Source organism: Thermobia domestica, chromosome 10, assembly GCF_964235325.1.
Source record: "Thermobia domestica chromosome 10, izTheDome1.hap1.1, whole genome shotgun sequence".
NCBI lineage: Eukaryota > Metazoa > Arthropoda > Insecta > Zygentoma > Lepismatidae > Thermobia > Thermobia domestica.
Window position 1 is genome coordinate 110,918,655 of NC_137463.1, and position 24,132 is coordinate 110,942,786.

Consider the following 24,132-nt stretch of genomic DNA (forward strand, 5'->3'; position numbering starts at 1 on the left):
CGAATGCCTACAGCGTCACTCCAAACTTTGTGACAGTATTTATGATATAACTAGGTAGATAATCCATGAGAAACGATAAATATCACAAATCCACACTCCATTTACCTTTAAATAAAGAAGCAAATACTTTACTAACTTCTGATTTATCATCTGAAGTGTTTAAACTGTCTTCTCTGAAAGTATTTAAAACGTAAATATTTCTATGGCTCTGGTGTTTGTTTGCGATACCCTCTATTTAATACTTCTTTTATGTTACTACACATCGTAGTCTCTTAAAATGTACCGTACTCACTATATGTACACTACTGAGGTTGATGTTACTTAAAATTCTCAATTTGATGGAAGTTAAATTTCATTCATATTATTTTCATAAGGTTATTTTAAAGAATACGGAAGAAATATGTTAATGTCTGAGTATTTAACATACTATTTATATAATTCTTTATGTAACGGTTGCTTATGGTTTTGACCTATGTGCTGACTGAAGGTTTAGAAAACGTACTAGTATCAGTCTTCGGGAAGTTCTTGAAAAGTATCTGAGTTCGTAGAGTCAGAGCTAGTAGTGTCACTCAGGCGTCTCTACCTTCATAAATCTATTCTCTAAAGTTGGACTTAGACTGTGTAAATTTCTGCTATTAAATAGCTAATATTATTCATCATCGATATATCTGTGTAGTACAATGTACCGTTATTGCCGATGTTGTGCAAAAACGGAATCATGGGCGATCAGATAGTGGTCTCGAAGTGACCATAGAGGAGATGACATCTTTCAGATAAAAAGTACGGTTTACAAGAGAAATATGTCTCCAAAAACGCGTAAGATAGCGCACAGTCAATACACTTACACACACAATCTCGTAAAATATTAATTCATTAAATATTCCTTTAATCTGAAGCTTGTGAGTCCTTTTATTCTCTGTGCTTGCTATACGATATTGTCAACAGGAGTTTGGTAAAGAACAGGTTAACATACAATGCAAATACTAAAACTTTCCTCAGATCCTAAAATTAAGTAATTTTTAGTTACTTTAAGATGTGTTCACAGAAGTTACTGCCAATAATTTTGTTTTCCTCATTTGATGATACAGTGGCATGCATCTCATATGGTAAAGATGTTAAAAGTTTAAAATATTATAATTTCCACCTGGTAATATAACTCGATCCAGCGGTACCATCAAATTCTAAAATGTATTTGCTGTTGCGAATGTTATGTATTTTAATATATGTTAATGATATTTATTTATTATTATTTTTCAGAATGAGCACAATTGCAGAACATGAAGTTCTCGTCAAGGAATCTTTGTTTCAGTTTCTAAAGAAACATATACCCAGCGCACAATTAAGGTGAGTGCTTTATATATCGCTCCGATTATAGTAGTGTAGGATTATCTTTGCATGTACTTATTAGCAGATTCTGCAAACGATGGCACAGAGTATTTTGAAGGTCTTTGTGAGATATACGTTGAATGAAGTAAAATATAAATGGACGCGTTTGTCCACCAAAACGGACAATTTGCTTCAATGCATTACTTTAGTTTACAACATTTTCGTTTGACTTACATCTGGGGTTACAGGTGTTTAAATCTTATAGTGAAATGAGATATTAATCGATATAATAGAGGAAAGCCTAAACGTAATAATAATAGTGTACATGGTGGCTTGGTAGTAGAGTGTTCACCTCTGTTGCGAGAAGTACTTGGCTCGATTCTAAGCGAATGAAATCTGAAATGAAATGAAATCTTTGAGTTTTACATCCCACGTTTATGCCGGTTAAGCTAAAGGAGACGGTGATGATGAGTAATGAATGAAATGGTGGAATGAAGAAAGTGGGAGGAAACGGGGGAACTCCGAGGAAACCCACGCACACGGGGTTTGTCCACCACAAAGTTCACTTGGCGGGGGCTGGGATCGAACCCGGGACCCCAAGCACCAGAGGTGAACGCTCTGCCACTGAGCCACCGCTCTAAGCCAATGAATTTTTGATCATCATGACTTTTTTTTTTTCGTTTTCTACTACATTCTCATTCCATCAGTTCTTTCATAAACATTCACTTTTATCAATCTCCTTTAGACAACAGGGCATATTCCTGAGACTTAAAACTTAAGATATTTTTAATAATAATAATAATAATAATAATAATAATAATAATAATAATAATATTTTTGTGTTTGTATTTCGTAGCTTTCATATTCAACACTTCTTCATGTCAGCTTTTGTTTCATACCTTTGTTCCTCCACATTCTTTATTCATCATCATCATCATCAGTTTAACCCTTAAACTGATTCGCACCTGTGTATAGTGTGGTTACGAACGTTTTCTTTCCTTTCTTGACATCTTGTGCCACTGTATCCTGAATCAATTTCCCAGTCGAAGTGTTTCCGGGTTGACCTCTCGACTTATCCCTATTGATGTGACCTACGAAGGAATCACGTAACCCGTCATGGCGAAGCGGGTATTGTCCATCCATTTAGCTTCCTCTCCCTTCATCCACTAGCTGTAGCGCTTTCTCATTGTTTATTCTTTCTATCGACTTACCTTCTTCATTCTCCTTCAGGGCTTCGTCCTTTTTGGTCCTGTGTGTTAATAATACAGATGCATGAAGAACGACTGCCCAGACGTACCTTTTTATTTATCATTTCTTTCGTATTTCAGAGATGCTTTAATTTGTAAAAAGCTTCTGTTTTGTGTGAAAGGCTTGTTTAGCCATTGCTGTGTGTATTTAGATCCTTTTGTTACAGTTTCCGTATTCATAGATTGTACTGCGTCTAAATATTTAAGCGATAAGATATTTCTAGTCTATAATTGTTGAAATGCCGTACTCGTTTCCCTGACACATTGGAACAATCTATCACTTGGTTTCACGTTTCTTAATTTTCATTCCGTACATCATAGTGTGCGATTAAGTCCTTAAGTTATTTTTTGCAGTGTCTGAGCTCTCGCCTACTAAGATCAGATCACCTGCGAACTGAATAATAAAGATTGTGATCGTAATAGTATTATTCGCTTTATAGCTGTTATAGCTACAGCTTCATACGTAGTAATATTCTGTGGACCATTTTTTCTTGTTAGTATCGTTTTCTTGCTTGATACTAACTCAGACCCTAACATGGCCAGACTTCTTCCAACATTCTAGTACAACAGTCAGTGTAGCCGACATTGAAACACGAGTAGTTTTATTTGTCATTTCTTTCTTAACTTTACTGTACTTTTTTTTTCCTACATTTCGATAACGATTCGTTCAATCTTGAATGCTAAATGCCTTCATGTAGCTCCTTTAGTGTAATTGAACTGATAAATGTCTTGTAAATGCTCTTTGATTCGTACAAAATAATTTGAGCAAATATGTTATTTACTTACCTTTTTTATTGTCTGGAATTAAATCTACTGAACTGTTTCGATAATTGTTGTCATCTGAAAGAGTAACTGAATAACTTACATTTCTCGAATTACAAATATGTATTATTTTATCTTTTTACGAGGGCTATCCAGACGCCGGCACTGGGCGGGGCTAGAGTTGTCATCTTGCTGCCAGAACGTTGCCACACTGTGTACGCGTGAGGACTGTGACTCTCTTAATTTGCTTTTTGTGACGTGTTACAATGTGCGCTGCAATAGAAAATCCCGCCTCTTGTGAGATGCGTTCTGCGATTAGGTTTTTGTTGGCAGAAAGCTACAAGCCAATTGAAATCCATTGCCAACGTGTGAAGTGTGCGGACATCGAATAATGAGTGAAGGCCGAGTGAGGCAATGGTGCATTGATTTTAAAAGTGGTCGTTCCAAAGTTAACGATGTGCCTTGTGTCTGATGGACTGGTGAGGCAAATCGACGACAAAATTCGTGCAAATCGTCGTTCCACGATTACGGAATTTGTTGAGCATTTCCCCCAAATTTCATGGAGTTTGGTGCAAGAATTTCTTGTGGGGAAAAAAGGCGGCAGATTTCTGCCGTAACGGTATTAAAACTTGTGCCACGGTGTAAATAAGTGCCTTAATTTGCATGGGGATTATGTGGAGAAATAGCTTAAGAGTGTACCTTTCAAATGTATATGATACAATGTGTTTTTTTTTCATTCTGTTATTATTTCAAAATGACTTACTTCCTGGACAACCCTCGTACATAAGTAAATCAGAGTTTATATTAAATAGTTTTCATTGTATCGAAAAAAAATGGTTTCAAAGTGCTCCTTTAACATTAGTGTTATCATTTATCAATTTCAGCTCCATAGATGAAATTGTGTTAAGTTATGTGGTGAGTATATTGGAAGACTTAGGTACGGAAGATAGCGTGGAAGAGGCTTTTGATGTAGAAGGTTTCTGTGAAATGATGGCCGCCTATTTCCCAGAATTCGCAAACATTGAGCATACAGCTGTATGCGGCTGGATGTTTGAACTAGAAGCGACACTAAGTCAAAAAAGGGGTAAAGGTTAGTATAGAACTTACACAACTGAGAAGATTTTAACACTATAAACATCAGAATTTAAGTTTACTTGGTCTCTATTATGGGCGTCAGTAAATATGAATTCAAAAGTAAGCTTTCATATAGAACGCAATAACTTGGACTCTTTAAACCATCATAATAGTCGTGTGGTAAGAATAACAATTAATTCATTATTATTCTAATATTACGTATAATTTTCTATTTTTATTTACTTAAGTTCAAAACTATATCACTGACAAATTCAAATTTTTGACTCATTAATCTTCACTCAGTTCTATTGTAAAATATGTTATCTAAGGCTTTTATATCAATAAATACGCAGTATCACTTCCATGTTTAGTTATTGACTTTTCCGGGTATTTCAATTTAATTGCAGAAGCTTAGTATAAACTTTGTGTAGGATTGTTGCTAATTTTCCATTTTTTTAAAAAATTCTTATAGTAGGTATAACATACAATATTTTATTTTCATTTCAGACGAGACATCGTATAAAGAAAGCGACATACAGATTCCTCTAATACCGGTGGTGAAGAATCCACCTAGGTCACCGTTGAGCTCAGAATGTAATGATCTTCCGCCGAAACGTGTACATCAACTATCAGAAACAAGTGACGGTAGTTCAGAGAATGGAGACTTCACGTCCGGACAGGAAGTTAGTTTTCTTTTCTTCTTCTTCTTCTTCTTCTTCTTCTTATTATTATTATTATTATTATTATTATTATTATTATTATTATTATTATTATTATTATTATTATTATTATAAGTATCTCAGTAGATTGTAATGTACGCCTTTGATTTGGATAGTAGTACTAAAAAAGTAATACATATTGCAAAATAATTTCTCGATAACCACTTACTAATTCGGCAAAGAAGTTGAAGAGCTCAGTTAAAAAAACGGAATACATCACACATTTAGGAAACTAAGATTGTTACATTCCTGAAATGAGGGTACATTGTTCTAATTGTTAGGTTTAGTGATGGAACTTAGCGTCCCGTTCCATTATCAAGGCTATATGAGACGTGGACGTACAGTTTAGGGTGGATTTCAAACTACTGTAATTTCAGGACTCCCGCACAGAACTGAACCCGGTACCCCATGCATCAAAAGGAAGGGTTATGTAAAAACACGAATTAGAAAATGGAATGTGCCTTTGTGACAGAGCATCCATCTCAGGGCCGAGGGATCGACGGATTGGTGAGAACCCATGTTAACTTATAGTGGACAATATCGTATCTGTTGGTGATAAAATCGGAATCCTGCCCGTGATTGAAACGTGCGAACTGTTGTGAACACTAGGATTTAGACAAATAAAAACAATGGAGGTAGGTGCTAGTGATACCTAATAAGTCAAATATATGTTGCCGCTTTCAGTGATTAATAATTCCATTTTAATTTGACAGAAATAATTAAAGATTACACACACAAATTGAACAACTGATAAGTATTCTTCTGACTTATTATATATGTTCAATGTGCGATTTACGTGTTACATGGCATACCGGTATATCTAATCTATAATCAAGTTCCTACCAAACTGTTTCTAGTATGTCAGGGTCAACTTCGGCCATGGTTGCAGTGATGACTCAATGTCGTAACTTGTGATGGCAGAAAAACTCGATCGTTGATGAAACACGGTACGAAGAAATCACACGGGATAAGATATATAGGTCATGATAGTCATTTCATTAATTCTTGATCTTCCGCCATTTAACGACCAATCTATCGTTTAGGAATTACTCAATGGGGTAGTCACGAACTAGATGATAGTAATGTGGTGGCGCACCATCATGCCGAAAGATAGAATTATTTCCTCAACTGTGGTATTAACCTTGTTGTATTATGTCAAAACACATAGCTAGAATTATTTCCTCAAGCTGTGGTATTAACCTTGTTGTATTATGTCAAAACACATAGCGCGAGTTACGGCATATTCTCCAAAGAAGAAAGATCCGTAAATTTTTTCTGCAGGAAACGGCAGATTTCGAAGAGTCATGTTCATGTTAGAAAACAGCATGTGACTTCTGAGTTCCCTAAAGCTGCACATTATTTCCATTTACTTTGCGTGAAATGTGGGATGTTGATTTGTCGCTGATCAGAAATTTTTCTGAGAATCCATCCTCTTCCAATAAGTGTTGTAACCGTTCACAGAAACACGTCATTAAGCATTTGATTGGTGGTTTTAGAGTTTTACTAGCTGTAAGGGACAAAGCGTCATGACGAAACGTTCCCTCAACACTCACTAGGCAGTTTGCTTTCTGTTGAGTTCTCAGCTTGCTCGGTACGTATAGACTTTTGAGGATTTCTCACGTAGGTTGCGCGCCCATGTATCATTGCTTCCTCTCCTGAAAAACGGCCGATCGATTTTCCCTCCCAAGTACAACCAATTTCCTAAAATGTTCCACATCACTTTCTAAGTGACTTGCCACAGGGGTGTAACTAACTACAAAAGTTGTACGAAAATACTGCTGAAGATGCACGACAAACAGGTATGAATATTTAGAATGCAAAACGCTTTACATTTACAGAAAAGCTCAATACATTTAGAATAACAAATGGACATGATCTGGAACATCATTTTCACGTACGCTGTGTATTTCGGTGTATACAAGTTGTTGTCTTGATGAAAAGAACAATGTTGTGCTGCGGGAGACTTAGACTCAATCTCCTGTGGAAGTTAGTATGTTTTGAATCCTATATTAAGCTATGGACTGTCTGGTTGCTTAAAGAAACGTTAAATCACAACAAAAAATGTAATCGCTTTCGTTGGTGACTTTATAAATCAGTTCATTCCTCTTCTTTGCCCTTTGCTGCGCAAAGTAACATCCACGTCTAATTCGTCCGAACTTAGGATAACATCCTATGCGTTATTAATAGTTGTATTTATTTGTGTATTTACGATTATTTGATAGTAATGATAAAATACTATCAAGCTGAGCACTAGTAAGCAATAGTCCTAGGCACTTTTTTGCACATTTTTCTTTTCTTTCTTATTAACTATAAATTAGTACTTTCGCATTATATTAATAAACCGAGGAAATATCCAATTTATATTACACTTCCTCATGAGGTATGAATTCCATGTTCAGGGTGTCTATCGGTCATGAAAGTCACGAAAAAGTCACGAAATTTAGCTTTTGGGTCACGATTTTTTTTTAACTGTACAAATGTAAGTACAGATTGGAAAATTTTGTTATATAAAACGTAAAAATTCACCATAAAAAATGTCTATGGTCGGTTTAGACGCTACCAAATCGCAAGCAAAGTACGTTTCTATCGCATGGATGAAAATTCGGTCTAATTCGCACCCAAATTTGCTCTTCAAAATGTTAGAAAATTTTATGATTTGTTAAAGAAAAGGTCACGTAAAAGTCACGAAATTTCTTTTTGAAATTTTAGTAGACACCCTGATGTTACAAAAAGAGTGAAAATTGTACGACTGGGCAGTGACTCGCATCCAGGTCTCCGGCTTACTGTTTGTCCACCGAGTTCCACAATGATAGAATATGACTGTTCAGTGAGCGGATACGGAAATACTATAGTAGTTAACGCATCGACACGGTAAACCAGAGATCTATGTTCAGGGTGGATTGATTTAAATCAGACTGATTTAAATCAAGATTTAAATCACTTGATTTTTTAAATAAAAATCGTTGATTTAAATCGAATTCCGAAATAAATTAATTTAAAGTGAAAATAAGTAAAATCCGGTTTCTGTTCTGTTATTTCGATTATGGAAGTTAATAATCATAATACAATAAGATTCAAATGTACAGTATAGTATGAAAACAAGTGTAATGCAGACGATGATTAGGGAAAATCCCGTTTTGAACAGGTAACGGAGCAATCCTGCTTTCTTCTTTTCGTAACATTGGGTTTGGGTTTTAAAATCGTTAACTATTCCAACGAAGAAATTACCATCGACATTTAGGACGAAAATTCTTTTTTGAACGTGTCTGTTTGTTCCCAGACAATTGGGCGTATTTAGAGGGGTCCTATCACCTCTCTCTCTCTCTCTCTCTCTCTCTCTTTTTTTTTTTTTTTTTTTTTTTTTTTTTTTGTTAATTTTATAACTTTAGGCGAAATTTATGTATTTCATGTCGCAAGCTAGTTCTGAGTTTTAAAAAATGGGCCCTTGCCAAATATCAGTAACTTTTGTGAAAAAAAGTGTCATTTTGATAAACGTTGTTGTACTTTTTCCTTAATGCTTAATCTTTATAACCTATTTTTAGGTGATAGGGTAGAATCTTCATTATTCGATTAAAAAGTACCAATAAGGCTTTTTACTTAGTTTTCTTCAAGACTGGAGGCATTTTAGAACACGTTACATATGCTTCCATGCCTTTCTGCGTTGAGGCATAGTGTGTGATGACGTCATAAATTTAAAAATATATTTTTTGTTATGCGTATTATTATTATTTTTGGCGGGTTACATTTTGCATTCAGAAGACTGAAATTTTACACAGTCGTTCAGTGCACCCCTTTATAATTTTCAGATGTTTTCATATCTCTGCGTGGAAACAGCGGGGTCCAGAGAGGCAAAAATGTTTCAAAAAGGATATTTTTAACAAAAATAGCTTTTTTCGTGATTTTCCCGCCTCAGATGGAGACATATGAATGGTACCGTTTGAAAGGCTGTTCTATTCTGAAGAAAATGATGTACGTACTATGCTCCTAGGATAAATAGGGATGTCTCAGTAAAATGTTACCTGAGATCCTGTTTTATACGGGAATCTAGGGTATTTGGGGAATATTATTTTTCGCGGGCTTACTTTTGCACCTACAAGACTGAAATTTTGCACATTTACTCAGTGTACCCCTCAGTATTTTTCAGATTTGTTTCAGATCTCTGCCTTAAAACAGGGGGAGGGGTCCACAGAGGTAAAAATTTAAGAAAAAAAATATTTTTAACAGAAAATTCCTTTTTTCGTGATTTCCCCGCCCCAGATACATGATGAAGACATTTGAAGGGTACCGTTTGAAAATTTGTTTTATTCTGAAGAGGATAATGTACAAATCATGATCCTAGGATAAATAGGGATGTCTGAGGAAATCTTTATATTACATCCGGGTCATCTGGGGCATTGTGGGAATGTTCTTAGCTCATTGTTAAAAAGCTTCCTCACCCTTACTACTCAAGATAGAAGCTTGAAATTTTGTATACACATTTAGTACAGCTCTTAGTATTTCCTAGTTGATTTTGAGATCTGTGCGTTAACACAGGGGAATCCAGAGGGGATCTTTTTTTTTTTTTTTTTTTTTTTTTTTTTTTTTTTTTTTAATGCCGATTATTCTCAAAATTCCCCGCTTCAGGGACATGATAGGAAAATGTGAATGTTACCGTTTCAAAAGCTGTTCTATTCTAAAGAGAGTGATGAATGTACCATGATCCTAGGATAAATTGGGATGATGCTGTAGCTGCTTGACTGGAAGTCTATAATTTACCTTTAAAAAGAGTCATAATTTAAAAGGTTAAAAAACATTGTTTGGGATTGATATAGATTAACGATTGGGGATAATTCAAAATTCAACCCCAATACTTTCACTTAAATGGCATAATTAGCATTTAATACTAATTCCTAATGCTTTTTCTTCAGTTCGCGACTTGTATTATACGAGGAAAAAGATTTGATTTAAATCAAAAAAATCGATTTAAATCAAAAAAATCAACAAAAATGATTTTTTAAAAAAAAATCATGATTTTTTTCCACCCTGTCTATGTTCGAATTCCAGTCCAGTCGTGCATTTATTATTCTTTGTGTTTCATGGTAAAATTAAACAGTTTGAAGCATTATTGTTAACAACGTTTCTTCATACATTATATGTTTCTCTGTGCTTGTTATTTTGAAGTGTTATTCTTTGGTAGTATCGAAGGCAGTGATCAAGTGGATGGTGAAAATCAGAACCTTGTCCCCAAAATGTTCACGTATACATGGGTAGTACTTGTTTTGTTATTTTTGTAGGTTTTCCAAAAATATAATTTGGACATAACCTTGAAAACTTTAGAATAATAATAATAAAATAAATTACCCTTGTGCGTCTCTTTATATTACCTAACTACTGGGCACAGAGATTTTAGATGGTGAGCAAGCGGATGATCATGTAAAGGATTTTTTTTTTTTTTTTTTTAAATGGATAGGAAATCATTAAGTATGCTTGGTATGTATTATACGTATGATATTAGAAGAAATTACTTCTTTATTACACTATCAGTGTATATTTAGAAAGGATAGTGTAAATATTTTAACAGAAACAAAACATTTTGTTGCTGTTTCTCTTTGAGAATGTTATAGGCGAAGGATATGCTTAGCGTGATGGATTTACCGTCGCGTACTACCTGCCTTATAATCAGTCCATATTGTACTCAGAAACTAAGTAACTTATAAAATTATACATGATGGTCTGACCATACATGGTTTGTAATTTGCTCAGTCTTGAGCGTTCATACTTACTAAATCTTTTTAAAAGTGTCTTTGGTTCACTAAACGAATACGACGACGATGGTATAATATTGTTTCTCAGTCAGTAACATCTGTAGGATCAATTGAACGTATAACATAGCATATAGTAGAAGAGTAAATAATATTTATTTATTTTTATTTTGGATTTAAACATCTATATTCCGTCTTTCGTGTTATTTCATCAAGGATTGTAGTTATTTGAATACTCAGATTCGTCTACTCCAAGAGATGTTCCCTGGTTCGTGCAGTATAGAAGTGAAACATTGTTTGGCTATTGCTGGTGGAGATGTTGGCCGAGCTGCACAATTAGTATTACACAGGCAAGAGGCTGGACAAAGCTTGACAGCAAATTCAGCAATGCAGGTACTTAATATTTGGTTTTTATGTATTTAACTTATTTGCACCTATCACAGAGCTTAAGCTCCAATTATAATAAGCTTGCATACAGTTTAGTGTATAGGATGATTTCCATAAAAAGAAAGCAAAAATACATAGATTCAAATGTAGTAAAAGTAAGAAAAAGTTACAAGGGAGAAAAAAAAAGTTATCAAAGAGTAACAAATAGCAAAGTATCACAAAATTACATTCTTTCTTTTTGAAATTACCTTGATTAGAATAGGATTACATAATCCAAAATAGTAAATTAAAAATAATAAAAACTGTAAATAAAATATTCCCAAGAAGAACAGAAAGTGTGCTAAGAAATACCGAAATTAAATAAAATGACAATAACAATCTCGCAAATCATAAATAATGAATGTAAAAATTGACACAAATTTAAAACCCAAATACAATAAAGTTATCATATTGTTCATTTCCCTTGAAATAATCAAAGACATATCATTATAAAACATTATCATTCTGTCTTCAAACATCATAAATTTAATATTGTACTTGTTTCATTAAAGTTCATAGCTTTCTTTACTGCTTTTAGATACACCCAATAAAGCATCACAAAATCTTCATCTTCATTTTTATAAGATTATTATATCTTTCACATTGTCTAATTAACATGAGAATTTCAATGAGCTTCAGAATGTGATCTGTTACAGTAAAATGGAGATTTTATTGGTATTAAAATACATTAGTTTAAGAAACTCTCGATCATCTATAATTCCATTCATAGACTCATAAAGGAAAACAAGTTCCATAAATTGCCTTCTATTACATAAAGATGTGAAATTGATTTTTTTTTTTTTTTTTTTTCAAAGTTAAATACGACATCCTCATTAAGAAAAGAAAGAATATCATGAATCTCTGTAGCATTTCATCTGCTGTATTGATCTGCTTCATCAACCTGTAATTGTAATTTATTAACTTGCTTTCTTTAAAGTTAAATTTTCATTTTTAATGACATCAATTACTTTCATACACTTCTTTAACTCTTCTCTTTAAGTTTTTAAAACGTTTGCATTTTCGTCCAGTTTTTCATGAGCTAAGTTAAAGAGATTTATTTAAATCCTCTTCAAGTTCAATCCGCTTATAAGATTGCTTTAAGTTATCAGTATCTTTCTGGATGCATGTCACTACAGGAACTTCTCACTTCTTCAGGAAGAAGATTAAAAAAATTTGTGGTATGGCGGCAGGGTTGGCTGGTTTAAACTAAGGTGATTTAAACCGATTTAAGCCTTTTTTTTTTTTTTTTTTTAAACAACCAACTGGTTTAAACCAAAAGACGAAAAATGTTCGTAAAAATGTAAGTGTTTCTAAAACGTTGATAAAAGCACATTTGTGGGTTATCACGTTTCACTCCTGTATATTATTCGTATTATATTCAGACCTAAATTCCCCATCCAGTACTCAAAGAGATTATGTCACAAAAGCAACTTTTGTACTTTTTATAAGTTTATGAATGTTTCTTTTGTGATTTTTTTTTTTAATAATTTGTTATTATTGTTATGCAATTGCAATCAAAGAAAAATTCTAAATATTGTTCGTTTTAATAATGTTAACTGTTAATAAAATACATCGAAGTGCCGTACATTTTGAGAGGAGAAGGTCATACAAACCCCACGAGACCATTTATTGAAATCAGAAGTATCTTCGGTATCTCTTTATGTATAAATGGATCAGAACCAAAGTGGATTCAACTAATTCGTATCTTTATTCACTTTCTTACTGATATGCATACTAAGTCGTTGTATTTCTTAACTTGGACTAATAAAATTCGTAGGAAAGTAACTTGGACTAAATTAGTTCTTCTGTACTCTGCAGTATTTTGAAATTATCCATATGTAATTCTGTATAATGGTTTTCATTTGTGCAACTTTTTTTGTCCTTCTGAAATGGCTTTTCACAATTATATTAACAAATATGTAAAGATCAGTACAACGTATTTTTTATCAGGAATCCTTCGTGAGTGAGTCTGCAGACGTATCGCATTTGTGGCCAATTAGTCCTGGTTTCGGGTTCAAATGGAGGACAATTTCTCTCGGATGTAAGCCGAGAAGCTGTTTGGATTCCGCTTTAAGCTTAAGTGACTCCTTCCAGCATAACCCGGTTGCTGTATAATAACAGCAAGGCGAAACACTTATTTCTGTCCATATGTGATATAAATACATAGAGCAGATTATTTCTTTTAAAAAAAAAGGTTAAAAATATGGGTTTTTTTGTTTTTTTCAATAAAAAGCAGGTTCTTGCCAACCCTGTGTGGCGGCCTTTACGTTTCTAAGTAAAAGCTTGCTAAATTTTGTTAACTTCTTTTTAGCATTTTGAATTCAAAAGGTTAAAAATTACAGGAGGTTCATCGATTTGTGTAGTTCCACCAGCACCGTGACACCAATGTCGTCAGTTTCGTGTCTCAGGTTGCAGGTGCGGGAATGCTCCTTTGTTGCTAGTGAAATGCCCCCGAAATAGAACCATTAGTGGTAAATGTATATATGGCTCTTTTCCGGGACATTTTTCATACATTTCATAGTAAATGTGTCGGGAAATGTGAAAACAGCTCAAGACATCGTAACTAGGGGAGTACAAATGAGGCCCATGCAGAAACCTTGTAGTGACACATTTATTTATTATATTTTTTTTTAACGGTCGCCAGAACTTCGTAAGCAATGCAATGAGCAGTTGTCAAATATTGTTGTTTAACAATTGTCAAATATTGTCGTTTAACAAGTGCATTTATCATCGGCGTAATGATAGTTTTCTTTCCGTTCAAGACTAATATTTGGATTAGTTCAATTACGACCGTGTATGTGAAAGACAACAATATTTGCGTCATTATTAGTTACCGGGAGTTCGAAAATAGGAAAAATATAGACAAGAAAAGAAGGAGAGAAAGGAGAAGAAAATTCAAAGGCGGAAAAAGAAAACTAGAGAAAGACGAGAATTAGAAAGAAATAAAACTTGAACATCTGTGACACAAGATGAGAAATAAATCTGGGAAAAGAAAAAAAATAGATCCGTCCTGAGAACAGAAAGAAAAATTTTTAAAAAATGTCAAACTTTGGATGAAATCCCAATGTAATCCGATACATGTTAACTCATCTTTAGCAAGTGAAGAGGAAAGAAGAAAGAAAAAAAAAAAACTTCTGCGGATAGACTAATTCGTCGGAAATGAAGAAGTATATCATTTACTCCTTGTGTCTTTTCACAAGGAGGCTTACTAGAAAAAAAAATTGTAGTTCCATTGCTACTACTTAGATAACTTCATCAGTATCCAATAGCTTATTAATAACTATCTGAGAGATCGAAGATATCAGCTGATGAAACAAATATTACCTATGTTAGGTTCACACGTATAACTAAATTGTGCTCTTAACCTAAGATGACATTCATTCACGACATAGACCAAAGCTTATAGGGTACATTCTATCTATTCTATCTACAGGATAGCAAATGTTTTATTACAACCTTGCCAACAAAAGGGGCTCCTTCAAAGTTATCAGAAAAATCCCACATTAGGTGGTTCGTTGAGTTCTTTGAGTTCGTTGAGTTCGTTGACAGCCCAGGAGAATCTACCGCCGCAACGTGACATGGCCTAGAGACTAAATCTGGCGCCATCCATTATCAGCTACGTGTAGTAGAGTACTCAGAATTTCATCATGAGAAGCGGGAAAGGGGAGGGGGATCAAGCTCCTATGTTTGTATTATTTAATTTGTTTTTGCATATCATCTTTCTCAGGGGCGGAGATGTTAAAATTCGACACGCCCCTTGCGTACACCACTAGCTACGTCATTTGTCGTCTTGCCTGTGGTGCGTCCGCAAAGGCCGGGTTCACAAGCCTCTTCTACACCACATTGCTAAACGTAAGAATAATACCATACGGAAGGCACTTGATAAGGTTAAAATGGAAGCTGATTGTTACATTGGACAAGGCCTACATTGGCAAGATTTGATCAGTTACATACCGTGATTCGTCTAGGAGAGGACTACCGAGTTTCACCACCAGTGCGGAGAAAGTTTTCGGCAAAGAATCTTGGTTCTGACCGGTTACAATTATTTAGAAGGCTAGAGGTACTAAGATGGGCAGAAACGTGGAGGTAAATGAGATCTGCTTTCAAGGATCCAGCATGACCCAAATCTATTAGAAAGACATTCCTCGCTTGTACAGAGTCAACAAGGATCAGGATTAGTGGCTAGCGACTTGACTTTCTCGTTACCCATCTGGGATAGTTTTGGAACTGGGGGGACCGAAAGGTAAAAACGTTATGTTTACAGGTGAAATGAGTTGATGTTACGTAAGGGTAATTACTAAGTACTAACTTAACCTAAACTAGCCTAAACCATCGAAAAACAGAAAATATAGGAAGAAAGTATGAATTTTAAGCAAAGAGTTCTGGCCCCTCAAATCCAAAAATGCTAACCTAACTTAACCTAAACCATCAAAAAATGCTGAAAATATAACAAGAAAGTACGAATTTTAAGCAAAAAAATCCCCCCCCCCAAATCCAAAAATATGCCACCGATCTTTTCATGAGCGATGCTAAATGACTATGAGTTCTTTTGAAAATTCGACTCAAACCGCTTAAAAAATAGTTATATTTTAGTGAGTTCCTTCCTCGGTGGGATTTGTTTGGTGTTGAAGCGGAGATTGTAAGAGTCTGATTGAGCAGAGATAGGCGATTAGTACAGAGGGTTTGGCACTATATAGAATAGACCTATTTTACTTGCATACACCACTTATCTAACATGCTTTTTGTTCGCATGAACTTTGCCGGTACGTGGTTTTGCACTTTCTGTATTTTATTTCATGATCTCCAATAGCAGCATTAAAAAAAAAAAAGTATCACCTCCCTCACTTTTTATCAGTAGTACCATATACTTGTTACGCGGTCTTTTCATGTGGTTGAGTGGTTCACATTGCATATTTTAAGATAACTGTTTGAAAGAGAACGAAGTAGCACATTTTTATCGTTAGGAGCAGACTATGCATTTAGTATGGAAAATGGAAACATAATGAGTGATGGTTTTGTTCTCTGAAATTGTTCGCTATTGCCTTACAGGTAAATCGTATCTATACTTTACCTACTTCAGCAATAGTCTTTCCTTCTTATGTAACACATTTCTTCTGTGAACTATTTAGGTATTGGTATACTTGTTCTTAATCATTACCCATAAGTGTGTTCGTGGTTTCTAAATTAATAAGTTTCACTCATAGTTTCAAGATGCTATATTTGCACCCGGGTTTTTAAATTGTACCCTGGATTTAACTTGGCATATTATTTTATTCGCAAGATGTTTAGAAATCCGAATCAATTTTGTAAAATAATTCTTCACAAGGGCTCAGGCATTCGTACAATCAAACAAGACCTTTACATTTATTATTTTCAACTTAATGAACTAAAAGGCAAGCAACAGAAGTAGAAATATTCATCTTATTTTCGCTTGCGAGTAGCGATCTCTCCTGTCCCTCTGCTATGTACTTGAGCGAAGTTGCTTCTTGTTACTTAGCTCACGAAAAAGTCGTTAGCTATAATTAAAGTGTTAGAAACAAGCGCTTTCGAGCGACTTATGTCACATCTCGATAGCCAGCTCACGTAACGACTGATGCAGAATAAGCCTCCAGATGCGGATCCACATGGAGAAAACATCCACCCGGTTAATTTTACGACATGAAGCAAGAAAAGGGAGTCCGTGTTATTCCCTTTCATGACATTCGTGTCTGGGAAGGGCCCTTATGTCAATCCATGTACATGCGACGTCTGCAATAACGCCCTCTTTGGCCTATTGAAAAACCTGCGAAAAGGAAATGGGTTGCTAAGAGGTAGTTTGTTGTAGTGTAAATTACGATGTTGGGCGATAGAACACAACCGGTGCTGGCGGTGCCATGGATTTTCATAGGGTAAATGCACTTTTAATATCAGTTGAATATAACCCAATGAACCTTCGTATTGAGGTTGAAAATAGATGAAATGTGAATTTAGGCAAGGATATGCCACTTCCCCTTTTTCTAGTTGAACATGAAACTTTTTTTCTGGGCATTTAAATTAATTAGGCGTTTATCAGGGAAGACGTTATTGTCTAGAGGTGTACATAACGTGAAAAAGAGGTATATTTCTACAAGAGTGAAATAACACATTTGAGATACCAACAGTGATATTTCAACTCTCGGTCTTTCCAAGCGTTTGAAGGAATCTGAACATACTGTCTAGATGAATACTAAACATACATACATCTGTAGACTGACTATAAAATCCGTGCTAAGTGCCAAAATGAAAATGTTGAGTAAAAAGCCCAGATGTTACTTAAGAACTGATGGCACATAGACCTACGCGCATTCTTCTGAGGATTATTTGAACTGCTTCCACAGTAAATAGTAGATAGTCCGATTTTTAACTGAGTAGTATTACGCATATAGGCCACATTTTGACATTAAACCGAACTTTCCCATTTTTAGCACGGATTTCATTTTCAGTCTGCATATAAGAAATAAGTCGTTCAAAGAAATCTCTAGAATTCAAAGTCATATTTTTGAGTCGTACATTAATACATTGAAAAATACAAAATTAAATTCGGAAGTTGGTGCTTTGACAGATGATGAGTTCCAACCACCATTGTCACTAGAAGGGAAGAAAGCAGAATGCAGTGAACGATAGTTCTTTCTTCACTACCCTTGTAGAATGGTTATTATTTCCAACAGGCACAGTTTCAATGACTTCATTAGAAGGCATAGAAGCGGACTGCAGTAATTTACCGATGTCCATCCATAAAGGATGCAGAATAGACGCGAACCCATTTGTATATAAGTAGTTTTGAGTTATTATTGTAAGACAACTGGCGAAGTCTTTTTCTCTTGAACCTCTTAATCCAATTTACTAATATATTTCTTTAACAGAAAGTCGTCGAAACCTTGAGAATTCAGTATGTATATGGTAATTCACACAAATATTTAAAAACAGAATTTTTGAAGACGTTTATAATTTCTCATGATTTCATTATGTGTCATGCAGAACTAGTTTAAACGATGGAAAACGTTACATGTTTATGAGGTCAACTACTGGGGTCGATTTTTACACAATTCGAAAGGAGTTGAAGAAGTTGAATTATATTCCAAGTTTAGAGATGATCTGTATATTAGTAGTAGATAGGAAAATTCCTAGTTCGACATTTTATATTGGTGGGCCAAGCATAGAGAAATGAAAGATTTTCATCAGTAGTGGCAGTATCTAATGGTAACATTGAAGTAATGATATTTCGATAATAATAATTAGGGCTGAAGACTGTTGATCACTGATAAGACTTGAATGCCCATTACGTACTTTTCACAGTGAATGTTTCTGTATCTAAGAATCAGTTGATTTAGTTTAGAAAAAAATAATAGAAGTGATGGATTTTACCGAATAATGACATTTAATATACGAATTACATCATCATTACTGTGCAGTACTGTGCTATATTGTGAAATTACTGTAAAGTTTTTGGCGACTGCATATTCATTGGACTATTTAAAATCTGTTAAAATCGTTCGATTTACTGTTAAAATCGAATCACTTAAAATCTTTTCTAAATCTCACTCAATTCATTAATTCAACTTAAGGAAACATTTTATTTAGACCAACCGTACATTGTCTGACAAGTACTTGTAAAATCATTACATTCATTTCATCATTCTGTTAGAAAAACCAATAAACGATAGGCTAGTGTTCCTTCAACCATGATGCCACATTCCTTTGCATTGTACGAGTCTTTCATGTTGCATGACTGAACACATCATCGTCCTCTCCTATCAAAACTGTTGGAACACATTTCTCGTGGTGGATTGTGTTGTTAGACGTACAGTGAAGAGCACTACTACCAGAGCAACCACTATTGGGGGCCACGATCGTCTCAAGGACCGTCCGGCGGCTTTCATTAATTCATCACCGCAGAAGCAGCCCATAAACGAAGCCATCTTCCAGATATTATCATCAGGTAGAGTTACGACAGTCCATTCATCGCCCCTGGCAGATTTGACGGGATATAAAATCCAGTCGTCAAGTTTAGCATTATTTCCATTGCATCCATGTCAGGAAATTACACAACAAATTCGTTATATCATCTATTGGAACTGCAGCAATATCGAGAATAAAGTACAGGGTGAGTCAAAAGTCCTTGGACACCTGCGTAAGTTTGAAAATCGACGGGAGAGGGAGAAAAGTGATGATGGGAACAGAGGTTTGATGAGGGGCCGCAACTTTTGGAGTGTATGTCATTCATGGCCGCCATCTTGAAATCCGCCATTTTGGATTTATGTCAATTTTTTTAAATGGGAAGGAGGGTGTATGACACATCAAATAACACTAGCTTGAGCTCAGGAATTTAGTGGTGTAATTTGTTTTTTTCTATCTTGTACAGCTTAGAAGTTATTAATGTTCAAAGGTGGGAAATTACCTTGATACTGACCCAGTTCTCTCTTTGTTCCAGGTGATCTAAAATGGGTCTGACACGTGAACAGAAGATCGAAATCATCTTTACATCAGGGGAACGCAGCTACCGAACAATAGCAGCTGACTACAACAGACGGCACTCAGACAGAGAACCGCTATCGCACAGCACGGTGGCTCACGTGATCACCAAATTCCGGGAGACGGGCTTCGTTCAAGATAGGGCACGTAGTGGGCGACCAATGAGGAAACTGCAACGGCGGTTGTTGCGTCGTTTGTGAAAAGTCCTAAACGAAGTACCTGTCGTGTGCCCCTAGCATGTGCCATAAGCCAATCCTCCGTTTTCCGGATATTGCGCGCCAATCAGTGGCATCCTTACAAGCTGCACATGCAACATAAACTGAACAAGGATGATCGCCGGTTGTAGTTCTGCATGTGGGCTACTGAACAGCACGAACTGGATCCTGCGTTTGCCAAGGGAATACTGTTCAGCGACGAGGCGTATTTCACTTTGAACGGGGAGGTTAATCGACATAATTGTCGATACTGGTGTGACGCAAATCCGAACTGGATTGACCCGAGTTGAGAACATAGTGCAGTGAAAGTGATGGTGTGGTATGGCATATGGGATACCCGCATCATTGGGCCATTTTTCATTTACAACACCTTAACTGCACCACAGTATCTGATGCTGCTGCTGAAAATGTCACACTGAACGCTGACGACATTTTCCCATCTTATTTTCAGCACGATGGAGCCCCTCCACACTATGGTATTGGTATCCGTGAATGGTTGGATGAACAACTGCCAGGGAAGTGGATTGGTCGCCGAGATCCCCTGACTTAACGCCCCTTGATTTTGATCTCTGGGGACATCTTAAGCAGATAATGTATGGTGAGACAATCCGTGATTTGAGACACCGGAGGAACAAGCCTGTGACCAAATTTCAGGAGACATTCTCTTCCGTATGCAGTCAGAGTGGTTGCGGCGACTACAGTTGTGCATTGCACGGGATGGACAACACGTAGAACATATGTTGTAGCATTCAGTATCAAGGTAATTTCCCACCTTTGAACATTAGTAACTTCTAAACTGTACAAGATAGAAAAAACAAATTACACCACCAAATTCCTGAGCTCAAGCCAGTGTTATTTGATGTGTCATACACACCCCCCTTCCCATTTAAAAAAAAAAATTGACTTGAATCCAAGATGACGGCCATGAATGACATACACTCCAAAATTTGCGGCCGCTCATCAAACCTCTGTTCCCATCATCACTTTTTACTTTTCCCGTCGATTTTCAAACTTATGCAGGTGTCTAAGGACTTTTTACTCACCCTGTATAATTAAAGCAAGTGCTCGTTTCCTATTCTAATTATTATTCTCTCTCTTTCACTTACCACCTAATCTAATCACTACTTTATCATTTGAAATTGTTGAGTTTCATTTACGCATTGAAGCATAACATTTCGTAATGTTAGTTGCGTTTGAGTTGTCAGTTCTTATTCCCATTTACATTCTCTTGTTCGAGTATTTATGGTAATACAAGAGTAACCTACAAGTCGATTTCTGAGCTAATTGAACGACATTCCTCACCTGCATTTGATTGGGATGCTGAGTATCTGCACACTACAGAATTAAATAGAGGATACCTACTTTATTTCTGAATTTTCTATTTCACGTATCGTTTTGTTCTGAGCATATCTTGTTACTTTGTGTGTGTGTGTGTTGGTTGATGCTTTGATACTGAATAGTAGTAATAAATTTCAGCCCGGCAGCCAAAGGCAGAAACCAAAGGTGGATGATCAGGAGCTAAAAGAGAGGATTATAGCTCGATACAGTTACATTGACCAGGCTGAAGACGAGCGGGAACATCGTCCAGTAGCGCCTAAATCTGTAAGTATTTCATAGTTGAATGCACTTGCATTAAATGTACTTCATATTCAACCCATACTAAAACTTCCAATTGTTTTAACAATCTTTCAGAACAATTGAGAACAAAGTCATGCGTGCTCTCCAATCATATTCATTTCTGGTTCTTATATTGATAGATTTGTGTTACGTGCTTGTCATCAGTGGTGCAAGACGTTCGAACCACGTTGTGTTTTCGGCACCGCCCTACCACGATCGAACTCGTAATCTTGTGCACCAAAGGCATGTGTGAGCGAGTAGACAAGAGATGATAAGAGGCAAAATACAGTGCAGTTCAAAGTAGTGTAACAGTATACGTTGCTTTTGATATTGTAGTTTGTCGTTTTAGTATTCTCTCTCAAACTATTTTTTCTCGTGATTTGGAGTTTAACGTCCCTTTTCAGGATAGAGGGTATATGAGACGTGAACCTTAGCTTACGTGAAATCCTAAGTAAGTGAGTTCCCATGCCCGAGTCTTGCGCATTCTAAGAAGCGTATGCTAGTCTTATATCGGAGAATCCTTATCACTAAGGCTCAGATTTCTGTGACAGATTTTTATTCTGGTTATCTTTTTACATGTCTAATTAAATATAAACGCATTTCTGACTACTCGTGTGAAAACGTAAATATGGTTTCTTATTGATCGTTTAAATGCATGTTTGACCTTATTTTAGCAGTAGGTCATATTTGGACCTCAAGTGTTATAAAGGCATACTTTTGAACATATTTTAGATGATTTTCACTTATTGTTCAGAAATATATTTCTCAGTATTGGCAACAGGGACAGAACTATTCAACTTTTTTCGTTATGCGATCAGCAATTTTATGTGATCGATGCTTCAGAGGTTAAAGACATTGATTCAGGACAAAATAACTTTGTAAATTTGTAAAATTCTTAATATATTGCTATTGTTAAGAATTTACGTTAAATATTTCTTTATTTTTTTGTGATTCATTTTGTCATATTTCTACCATTTAAGAATATAAATGCATACCATTTTCAAAATATTTAGTTCATAAAAATCCGACCTCTGCTTATTACTAAGTTGCGTACTAGCTTACGATTAAAGATCACTAAATATTACGGCCAGCACCGAAAAAAAAGGGTTTTAATATATTTTTGACCGCGTGTGCATAAGGGAAGTACTTATATCAAATCATTAATTGATCGATTGCATTTCATTCATGTGTTAAGCCCGAATAAGAGACGTACGTATACTTGAGCAGCTATCGGGGGAAGTGCATTAGGTTTATTGATAAAAAATTGAAACCAAACGAAACGAAAATTTTCAATGTATTTTAAAAGCTTGAGGTTCGCTCAAATGCAAAATTAGCTTACTTTGACAAGTATTGGTCACGTGACTACGGCAGTCATACTTGTTTTGCTCAGTATACATCAGCGAAACTGAAATACTAAAATTCTCCATCTTTATCATTACTTGTGCGCAATTTTACCAAGAAATTGATCAACTTGCTAAAGTGTTTTGAACATATTAGGCTAGTGTGCATATTTACAAAAGGTTACCAAAGCTTATAATTATGGAGTAGAATAATTACTATATATTAATGAAAGGAGGATACAACCGATTTAAACTTATTTTTATACACCAAATTCTCTGTAGGTGTGAATGACTCACGAAGAGTGAAAAAGTGAATGACTGAACCGGGACTTGAATCCGGGATCTCCGACATACCGTGCCGATGCGTTAACCACTACGCCAACCAGTTCGCTTGCCAGAACAGTCACACACACTCTCACACCTGAAGTCGGTGCTCTCCACCCAGATTACATGGCTTGTATTACACCCTAGATGCTGTGCTTGGACAATACAGTGTCCATATATTAAGAACATGTGATAAAATTGTGTCGTGTGTTACAAATTTCAGTTAGATTGACCTATAGCCAAACTACATCTAAACTTGGCAGGATGGGCTGGATCGCGTGGGACTCAAGCAGATATGATATCTTATAAGTTATCATTAGAATGTTACAGATGGTGATCAGAAAAATGGAAACACCTGAACTAAATTGCAACTTACCAGATTAATATGGTGTCGGGCCACCTTTCGCCTTCAGAACAGCCTTGATGCAACGTGGGATGGAGGCATAGAGGTCGTGAATAGTAGCAAGTGGAATTTTACACCATTCCTCGTGCAGGGCATCGGCCAGTTCTGTGAGAGAGGATGGAGGTGGAAATCGTCGCCGGAGTCGTGTTTCCAAGACGGACCACAGATGTTCAATTATGTTGAGATCTGGGGATTGGGCGGGCCAGGGGAGGTGTTGAACTTCATCCCGATGTTCCTCAAACCACGCTGCAACAACGCCAGCTGTGTGAATGGGTGCATTATCATCCTGGTAGATGTCGTCATTGTCCGGGAACAACATCCGGACCATAGGATGCAAGTGGTCTCCTAAAATTGCGACATAATCGTTGGCAGTGATTCGTCCGCTAAGTGTGACCACAGGACCCAATGAAAACCACGATGTGGCGGCCCACAGCATCACCGAGCCGCT

General features: G+C 35.9%; 1 protein-coding gene across 2 annotated transcripts in view; it reads left to right on the plus strand.

The window, feature by feature from the left end:
• The window catches only part of LOC145662655 (CUE domain-containing protein 2), a 58,507-nt gene that overhangs the window by 14,771 nt on the left and 19,604 nt on the right, over positions 1–24,132 (plus strand). For both annotated transcript variants that reach the window (XR_014127076.1, XM_081728449.1), the window contains exons 2-6: positions 1,258–1,344; positions 4,220–4,425; positions 4,917–5,092; positions 11,086–11,262; positions 21,477–21,602. Coding sequence is in view for 1 of the 2 variants with exons in the window: in XM_081728449.1 (XP_081584575.1) it covers positions 1,258–1,344; positions 4,220–4,425; positions 4,917–5,092; positions 11,086–11,262; positions 21,477–21,602 (772 nt within the window). In the remaining variant the exon portion in view is untranslated. The remainder of the gene's footprint in view (positions 1–1,257; positions 1,345–4,219; positions 4,426–4,916; positions 5,093–11,085; positions 11,263–21,476; positions 21,603–24,132) is intronic.